The sequence below is a fragment of the Filicampus tigris genome, chromosome 2 (genome assembly GCF_054856515.1).
Source record: "Filicampus tigris isolate MCC_2025a chromosome 2, RoL_Ftig_1.0, whole genome shotgun sequence".
Taxonomy (NCBI): Eukaryota; Metazoa; Chordata; class Actinopteri; order Syngnathiformes; family Syngnathidae; genus Filicampus; species Filicampus tigris.
In genome coordinates this window covers 8252615-8262098 of record NC_141218.1, presented here as the reverse complement: position 1 = coordinate 8262098, position 9484 = coordinate 8252615, and the positions used below count along the sequence as shown (strand labels likewise).

The 9484-nt window shown below is 40.5% G+C and overlaps 1 protein-coding gene and 1 long non-coding RNA gene across 2 annotated transcripts in view; one reads left to right on the top strand and one right to left on the bottom strand.

Annotated features, from left to right (window-relative positions):
• Positions 1-200: 200 nt before the first annotated feature.
• On the top strand, positions 201-3249 carry snapc2 (small nuclear RNA activating complex, polypeptide 2). Its single transcript, XM_086017068.1, has 6 exons — positions 201-528; positions 1524-1697; positions 1764-1884; positions 1959-2138; positions 2753-2841; positions 2934-3249. The coding sequence occupies exons 1-6, from the start codon at positions 310-312 to the stop codon at positions 3135-3137; spliced, it is 987 nt and encodes a 328-aa protein (XP_085873194.1). The 5' UTR covers positions 201-309; the 3' UTR covers positions 3138-3249.
• Positions 1198-9484, bottom strand: part of LOC147151259 (uncharacterized) — a 22575-nt gene continuing 14288 nt past the window's right edge. The window contains exons 3-4 of the long non-coding RNA XR_015082620.1: positions 2717-2857; positions 1198-1238 (exon numbers count right to left, since the gene is read on the bottom strand). This is a non-coding gene — a long non-coding RNA (uncharacterized LOC147151259). The remainder of the gene's footprint in view (positions 1239-2716; positions 2858-9484) is intronic.

Below are 9484 nucleotides of genomic sequence, written 5' to 3'. Positions count from 1 at the left end.
AGAGTATATACACCAACAGTTGTATCAAAAAATACCCAGGTGACATGGCTAACCTTATCGGGAAAAAAATGAAAAATGTAACCAAAGAAAAATGGGAAAAACCCAAGATTAATTTTAACACTAACTCAAAGTCTAATTTTGGCAGACACAGTTCCATTGTAGGCAGCCACCAAAGATCGTTGATATGTTGCTACCGGACGTTGGTATGACGTCACAAGCAGTACCGGAAGCCAGTCGGTGACTTTTTCGGTGTTTCTCTGCTTTAAACTCGCCGGACCGATTTGCAACCTTGAGCGCAGTCGAATCGAAATGAAGCCGCCATCTCGCACGCGCAACAAATCGGTTCGGACCCTGAGCCCGGACCTTGAACCTCCCCAAGCCAAGCGAGTCTGCGCGTGGTCCCAAAAGGAGCAGAAGATGCTGCTGGGTGCCCTGAGGAGGCAGAGCTCCTCCCGAGGCAGAGGCTCGCTGGAGAACATCGACTATAGTCTGCTCAAGAAGGCTGTTCCTTCTCGCTCCGAGTGTGAGGTTCGCTACGTTACGGTCCAATTTTCCAAGCTGTTCTTCGGACAATACAGCACTTGGCGGTTGCTGTGTCACGCGCACACATTCATCCGTGTGCTATTTTGCCAATCATCTATCCATTCGTTGCCTAATCGCTTTCCAGGGATTTTTGGTTAAGTGCCGTAACATAGTTTGGGAACACTGCTCGGGTGACAGCTATGACGTCAGTACTGCCGCATAATTACAACGTCGGGTAGACGTAGATTTTTTTTTAAATACAAAACTTTCACTACTTAGTTTAGTATTTTGTCGCCACGACTTGTGAATTTGTCTCGTGACGAAAATTGAACAATACCCTCGAAATAGAAAATAATAAATTTGCTGTATGGGCGCAACGCATCACGGGATAGCTTTGATTCGCCAGTGACAGTTGTTCACTATTATGGATTGTGGGGCACTAAATGGCTAAGTCACTGCTATACAGAGCTCTATAATTCAATTCAACGATAATTCACCATATGAATGTAATGCCAAATCAGTGAAAAAAGGTATCTCAGGGTACTTTACACATGGAGCAGGTCTAGAAGCACCCTTTTCACGTATTCAAAGATGAACCTCACCTCACGTGAGCAAGTACGAGGCAACAGAGAAAAACAAAAACTCACACTTCGGAAGAAACCTAGATAGTCTCACCATTTTTTCTGCACCTCTGGGAACATGGCCGCCGACTATCACTGGGAGGACAAGAGAGATTAGTAACATATCAGATCTGGAAGAGAAAAACGTACACTGCTACAACTGTCTATCAGTTCAACTAGGAACCACAAAGAGCAAGCAACAAACTAGTGAGGGAGAATGCAGATCCATTGGGAAAAGATAAAGTGGCTGATGACACATGAACCAATGGGTCACAGAAGTGTGACAAAAAACATCATAATTGTCTTTCAGTGTCAGACATCCAGATACGCTGCTCCGTTTAATGCTTTGCAAGTACCCCAACACTGCTTCGGTTTTTGTAGATCCAGTCTGTGGTGGAATGCCTCCAGAACAAGGTGATCTCTGGCGCCATCTTGCAGCTGAAGACCAGGAGGTTGGCAGAGAAGAAGACGATGGCGCCCATCCAGACGTGGACCCGTTTGGCCCAGGCCATGTCCGGGAGCGCCGACGGTTCACTTTCCAAGGCTTTCTCTCAGGTGCCGTGGGCGAAATTACGCTCCGACTCGTATCCGTGTCGCTCACCAAAGTTTTCTTGCCGACAGATGTGGACCGTAGCGTCCACGGAGCCACAGACCCTCAGGAACTGCCGACCACCGCGGCTCGACGCGGCACAAAGCGACGACGGAGGTTGTACCGCCCCTGTCGGACTAGCGCCGGCCCAAGGTCTGAACCAGGATACGGACGGGGATCAGGACCAAATGTCTTGTAACACGTTTGGCTTTTTGTGTTTGTCCAAGTGCCGTTAAAGAGTCCAGTAGCCGGCGCGGGTCCGGCGCCATCCCCGGTGGTCCCGGTTGAGCAGCCGAGCCTTACGGGTCTGACCGCCTCCGAGGTCTTCACGGTGGACTTTGAGAGGATTTACAACTACCTGAGTGGCATCCAGAAGCCGGAGGGCAAGTGTGAGCTCACGGCAACGGGTGAGTGCGTGCGACCAACCCAGTGCCGAGCAGACGCTCATCAACACTCGTACTTAAAGGGGAAGTCAACCCAACCCATATGATTAATATTGCATTTGTGGATTATGAGAAATCCAACCGTTTTTAGCTAGCTCAGGGGGCAGCCATTTTGAACGCTTCTGTCGACTGAAGATGACTTCGAAGTTGCTCAAGGCTCAGATAACGACCAATCATAACTCATTTTCAGAAAACAGGTGAGCTGTGATTGGTCGTTATCTGAGCCCTGAGCAACTTCGATGTCATCTTCAGTCGACAGAAGTGAAAAAATGGCCGCCCCCTGAGATGGCTCAAAGTGGGTGCATTTTGCTGCGTAACTTAGATTTCACAAGCTCAATATTAATCAGAATGTCATATTTCAATTAGTGGGCCCGCATAGATCATATTCAGGGAAAAAATATGTTTGGGCTGACTTCCGCTTTAAGTCTGTACTTTAAAAAAAAAAGAAAAAAACTTTTGTAAACAAGTTAAATCAGTACATTTACATTCACCAGATCTTTTTTTCTACACAAGCATCTTTAGCGAGTGAGTTCTTTTCCCACCTGCGTCGACGCTCTTATCTTGTCGTGTTCCTTAAGAGAGCGCCGTCGTCTTGGACCTGGTGATGTCTCTCCCGGAGGAACTGGGCCTCCTACGCTGCCAAAGCCTGCGCAAGCATCTCATCCAGGTGGAGTTAACTCCCCCTACAAGGAGAAGAGCAGCACTGAGAGCATAGACCACCAATGTGGACTAATCGCAGCCCTCCTCTCCATCCCGCAGGCGCACCAGAACTTGTCGGAAGCGGAGGACTCCAAGAAGGCCCGCGAATTATTGACGGAGCTCGAGAGTCAGCGCCGAGGAAGCGATCGGCAGCCTCGGCGGAATGTCGCGGACGCCGCCGAGAGCGGTCAACCTGCGTGGACGGGACTGTGCCCCCCGCTCAACCCTTTCATGATTCCACTGGAGCTGCTGAAGCGAAGATAGGACTTCACGTTGCTTTTACGCACGTGGCAACTTTGTTGGATTTGTACATCCGGTGTTATTTCAGTGTTTTATTGCTGTTGTTTCTTGGCTCGATTAAAACGACTTACTCAAAGGGCTCATCTCTGATAAAGAGCACAAATAGCTTTAGTGATCTTTGGGATTCGAGTGTCAAAGCAGGAATATTATCGTAGCCCGTATTATGATACACCGTGGTGGAAAAATGTCCTCTTTTTAACAAATACTGCTGATGGTGTAGGTGTAACTACACTGAAAAAAAGTTTCGGTTGACTTTACTCACTTTTATTTTATCAAGTGGTTGAAATCATCTGGATCTGGATACATTTTTTTTTTTTTTTTTTACATCTATTTCAGAAATGTTGTGCAACCACTTGACGAAATAATATCGAGCATTGTTTTTCAGTGTACTGCACCCAAATTAGGAGCAGGACAAAATATCGATATTGTGCTGCATGGTACACCAACCATCATCATTAGATACAAGATTAGGAACAACATCAAGAACACAACTGATGGTTGTTGTATGAAGTTCATTTTGTCTTCCTTGTTATCTATATTTTGGTTGGCTCATATATAACAGACAATCGTGATTTTAGGTCGTTTCATTATGGCGGAAGTACATATCATACCCTATCCGCCGTGAATAGCCCTCTTTGCGAAAACTGAATATCGCCGAGAAGGGACTGACATTACGGTGTATCGATTATGGCATTCACGCATGCAAAATACAGCAATCACCTCACGTGGTGCATTGAAAGACTGAAATCGCCTCAGGCAGCCTGCGATGAGGCGTGGAAGACTTTTACTGCTTTACGACATTTGGCCATCACAAAGGAAGGTTGTGTAAACTCACAGTCACTCATTCCCCCCGTTTAACAACAGGAAGTCTAATACTTCGTATGACTGGAGCCGATCTTTGATTCGACTTCCTCATCGGACAGAGGCCACCGCCAACACGTTGCGCTTGGAGAAATCCGATCAGAACATAACAGCGGGCATGACCTTGCAAATGACGCATCGGAAAGCAACGGGTTGAATTTTACCACTTGCCATAAAAATGCTGGCTGAGTGGCGCTTCCCGCTCTCCAGGTGTGTGAGGGCAGAGTGCAACGGCGTGGCGATGCCGTCCTCCATACAAGACTCCCGTTCGGCCTTATCTACTTTTAACAGTGACGGCGCTTTTTCCACACCTTGACTGTGGGTGGAGGAAAAAGCAAATGTTCTGCGACATCTTGCCAAAGTCCACGCAGCTCACATCTTGTGTCATTCCTCAGCGCTGACCGGGATGTAAAGTAACATTCATGGCGTCGTCTTCTATCGCCATTCTAGCCGCCCTACTCGTCGGCCTGTCTTCTGCCTATGGTAAGTTTGAGGTCACACTTTTTCTCTCGTTCATTCTTTTTTTTTTTTTTTTACTGGGCGTCGAATGTGATAAAGGAAAAGGCTGTTTAGGGCTGAAAACAATATGAAACGGACTCTCACATATCGTCGCTGTCATGTGAAAAACACTTATCTCCATTTTATCCTCATTTTCTTATTTTTACATGAATCCATGTTTCCGCGTTACAGAAGTCGCATTAAAGTGAAAATTAAAAAAAGTTTCCAAAATTGGAGGTAAAGTGTTTTTCACAGGACAGCGACGATATGCTGTGTTACAATGATTCTCAACCAGTGTGCCGGGGCACATTGAACAGCTCTTAGGGTGTGCCATGGGAAATTTTCAAATTTTTCTTAATTGGCACATTTATTTTTTATAACAATGTATTTTTGGTCATCTATGTCATTGACTTATAGAGACGCAGAGAACAAATAAATTGTCTATTAGCTCATTCACTGCCAGACATTTTCAGACCCTCTTTTACCCTAACATTTGAAAACAATGTTAAAAAAAATCTAAATACCTTCCTGGCATTGAAAGTCTGGAGTGTGAAAAAAGACAAAGAAATTTGTCTTTGGCAGTGAATGCGTTAAATGGCTAGTCCATCCACTTTTTGTGACATTTTTAATTGTGGTGTGCCATGAATTTTTTCTGACTTAAAATATGTGCCTTGGCTCAATAAAGGTTGGAAATCACTGCTGTCTAAAATACAAGCCTGCAAACTCCCTGTGAACAAGAGATCGTGTTTTCTGACCTCTCGTTGCTCCCCAAACCAAATTTACATATAATTATTCATCTTAATGACTGTATTATGGGCTTCAGTATATTTATTCTTGATTTATAGTTGGTATTTTTATTTTCCTATTTCTAAGTTTCTTCTTTAATTCCCTTTTTCCCTAATTACATGGCCATCGGAATTCATGTTTCAGCACTCAAGGGGCAACACTGCTTTACTCCTCTCTCCACCTCAAAAATATCACTATGGAAACCTTTTACATCCATTTTCACCTGAGATTTAACAGTCATCTGACCATGTTAGTGAAACTTTCAGCGAGACTGTAGGTTTTCATAACACTAAAGCTTTCTTTTGATCTGTGATATGAAAACCTTTTTCAGCTACAGGTTTGTTTATAATTTCTCTTAAAACGCAGAGATTATCCCACATGACACGCCCTTTAAAAGCACGTTTATAATTTCTCTTAAAACGCAGAGATTATCCCACATGACACGCCCTTTAAAAGCACGTCTGTTCCCTTTCTCTTATTTTTTTCAAGATTCTCATTGAATCTATTCAGGATTATTTTTGTGAGGATTTGATAATCAGTATGCACCACCGTCAGATATCGTCATTATTTAGTTATCGGTTCCCGTTTTTATGTAACAAACACATTACACCCTGATAAAAGGTTGCCCAACTCGCCCCCATGTCTTTTGTAGTTTTATCGCTTGTTCTACTTCCTCTTTTTTTTTCCCATTTCCCCTGTCAATGAAAGAAATGTTGACGTAAATGATTCCTTTGCATCAAAATCAGGAATAATTGTCTTGTATGAATCAGCACATAGTTCTCTAATCGAGTCTTTTTTCTTTTTCACTGACAAAATGTCCATTTATGTTGTTTTGAGTTGATAAAGTTGTTTTGAATATTATATGATTCATTATTAAAATTATTTGTGATTCCATATCTATTATTATATCATCATTATTTGATTTGAACATATCTATATACTAGGAAGGATATTTTTATTTAGTTTTGTAGATTTTAAGTAAAAAAAAACCACACTCTACACTTCAAGAATTCACACAATTTGAAATCCAATTTTATCAACACTTTTTTAGTTGTTTTATTTTTTTCTTGTTTTAATTCCCTTATCACATTTTTGTTTTGCAGGCATTGGATGTTGAGTTTCCAATAGCCTTTGGGAATGAAGGCTACAGTGGAAATGTAGTATTTAACTAAAAGCTGGTCAGTGAAATTACATGAAATAGTTCCATAGTTACGAACTTTAAAATTCGAGGACAGATATATTCGATCGCTACGGGTTTCCCCGGGCTTTTAATTGCTCGGTATACAACTGTTAAAATGAAACACAAAACATGTCTCACTTAAACATTTTCCTTCTTTGGTTAACGTAAAAGTGAAACTTCTAATGTGGTCTTTTTCTTCGGTTACATATTAAAATCTCCACATAAAATAACACTACATTCAACACACAGTAGTTTTCCAAGTTTTCTAAAAAGACCAATTTTCTTCTCAGCGTCAGGGAGCGATATCAATATATAACTCTACATTTATCTCCTCTATAATAATAATGTAACAAAAATCTTCCAGGAATAACAATTCCAACATCATGAGTTCTTTAGGAACTTCTTTAATCTTTAAAGAAGTTTTAATAACCAGAGGTCAGCATTTGACTAAAAGTTTGCCGGTCCGTCATTCGTTATCCGTCTGCAGCCTGGGCAGGAACCTCGGAACCAACACATCTTAGCAAAACACAAACGTTACCGCAATACAGATAACCCAATTTCTTACAGTATGTTATTTGCCTCCCTTCTTCGTAAGTCAACGTTTTTAACTTCTTTCTTCTGCCCTTGTGCAATTTCGGTGATCAGCATTCGCCTTCTTCAGTTTGACAGCGGCGTGCTCAGAAAGCCCAGCGACTTCAAAATGTCATAATATCTGAACAAAGTATTTTATTTGTGTTTTTTTCGTTTGTTTAATTGTAGTTGTACATTTGTAACATTATTGGAACCAAATATGGTCAAATTCATTTTTTTTTCTTTGCAAAAAGACCGCCCTCACGTGTGTCGTGAGGTAAATCTCCCGTTTCATTTTAATATGCACTTTAGACGTGGTTAGTTGGATCATTGTTTTATTTGCTGCATCACTCATGGCTTTAAATCTGAAAGAAGGCGTTGTAGCCAAAATGAAGATATATTGTATTGCATTGTATCGGGCAGGTGCGTTTGCTGGTGTGACATTTCAAAGGCTGGGGGCAGGATGAGCGCGGACTTTGAAGAACTCGGATGTCACCGGCTTGGTTTTTATACTCTTTTAATCAATTCAAGCGTCAAATTACCGATTGAATGTATTTTGTAGGTAGTAATATGTGGACGTGAGTGTGCAATAAGGTATTATACAACTTGAACAAAGTGGTGCCTGGGAACTCAAAGAAGCTGACGTTTTTTTGGAGGTTTGCGGCTCCCAGTGCTATCTTTTCCGTGGAAAATCGGGTCAAAGTGGCTCTGAGTGTGAAAGGTTGCCGACGCCTGGTCTAACATCTGCAAAACGGGCATCCGTCAACGACGGATAGACAGACCCGTTTGTCGGACAGACGGAATGCCCACCTCTGTTAATAACAACGAGAAGTTAAAAATTAGCATAAACATGCTAATATTGTCTTTTTGGAAATTATTTAGGAGAGCATTCGAAGGCCAGGCATCCAAAACAGCCCTTTGATGTACTGTTATGGAATCACTACTCAGTATATTCCAAGAATGTGCAAGGAGATTCTCGCTCATTGTTCACATTGGTAAAGCTTGACTTTTTTTTTTTTTTTTTTTACCACTATGTTCTTTGCCCCACATAGTGACACTGCTGCCGTCCCTGGTATACTATAATACTAATAGATAATGAATGAATGAGTAGTTTATTTTCGCTTGTATACATAAAAGAGAAAAGAAAAATACACAAATCATTAAACATCAATTACCAAAAAAAGGAATAGGCTGAAGCACCAGGCGTATTATTGCCTATCCAATACTGTCCCATGAATAATCTAGAATTCCAATAGAACAAAAGAAATACATTCTATACACTCACATTTTAATTTCTAATTTTACATTTTATCAATGGCTCTACACGCATGAATTATTTTACATTTTATTTTTTCTTAAACATCAACAAAGAACAATACATCTTCAATGCATCATTAAGTCCATTCCACAATTGCACCCCCAAAACTGAAACACATCTGTATTTTATATTTGTCCTTTACATGTTTCAAACATAAATAAACCCCTTAAATGATAATTTCTTGGTCTTAACCTAAAAAAAAGGTCTGAATACCAACAGGTAGGCTTTTATTTACAGTACACGAAAAGGGATTTGCAATGTCTTCCCATACACAATATCCATGAATTTTAAGATAACAGATCCTATGAATAATTGATTCGTTGATCTCTATAGCCAACCTTGTTAATTATTGTAATTGCCTTTTTTTGTATTTCAATAATTCCATCTATATTTGTTTTGTATACATTTCCCCAAAATTCAGAACAATGTGTCAGGTGAGGCAACCCAGGAGAAGAGTACAATACAGAGCTTTCTTATTGAACAAATCTTTTATTTTATTAAGAACAGCCACTTTACCATTAGTGTATTCTATTTGTGCCTTCCAGTAAAATTTCTTATCAATAATCACTCCCAAACACTGTTTCTGTGAGTCTGTAAATTTCAATAGCATTTAAATTGAGTTTCATACCATAGTTATGATGCATACCACCAAACATCATAAATTAAATTTTACTTTCATATAATGATAACTTATTACAATCAAATTTTTTTTTACATTTTATATACAAACATTTTTTTTAAACAATTCCTTTTCGACAGTTTGCATTAGTTGCTTTATGTTATCCCCTGAGCAAAATAAATCATTATCATCAGGGAAAATTACAAATTTTATTATATATAGACAGTAGTAATATCGTTGAAGTGAATTGTAAACAATTTAAGTTCCAATACTGATCCCTGTGGAATACAATGTTACTCTTCTCAGGTGTGATTAAGTATTATTGATTTTTACATACTCATGTATTCTAAAAGAAATAAGAAGCCTCTGTTGTGAACGTGTGTCAACAGTACCAATGCTCCTTCCATAAATGCAGGACTACAGTAAAACAACTGTTAACTTCAGTATCCTAAATATACTGCTGGTCTACTTCCAGTTCT

Excerpts from the sequence above, each read along its gene's own strand:
- snapc2 (XM_086017068.1), top strand. The coding sequence starts at position 310 with ATGAAGCCGCCATCTCGCACGCGCAACAAATCGGTTCGGACCCTGAGC. Across the intron at positions 529-1,523 it reads CTTCTCGCTCCGAGTGTGAG|ATCCAGTCTGTGGTGGAATG; the intron begins GTTCGCTACGTT and ends CGGTTTTTGTAG. Across the intron at positions 2,842-2,933 it reads TGCGCAAGCATCTCATCCAG|GCGCACCAGAACTTGTCGGA; the intron begins GTGGAGTTAACT and ends TCCATCCCGCAG.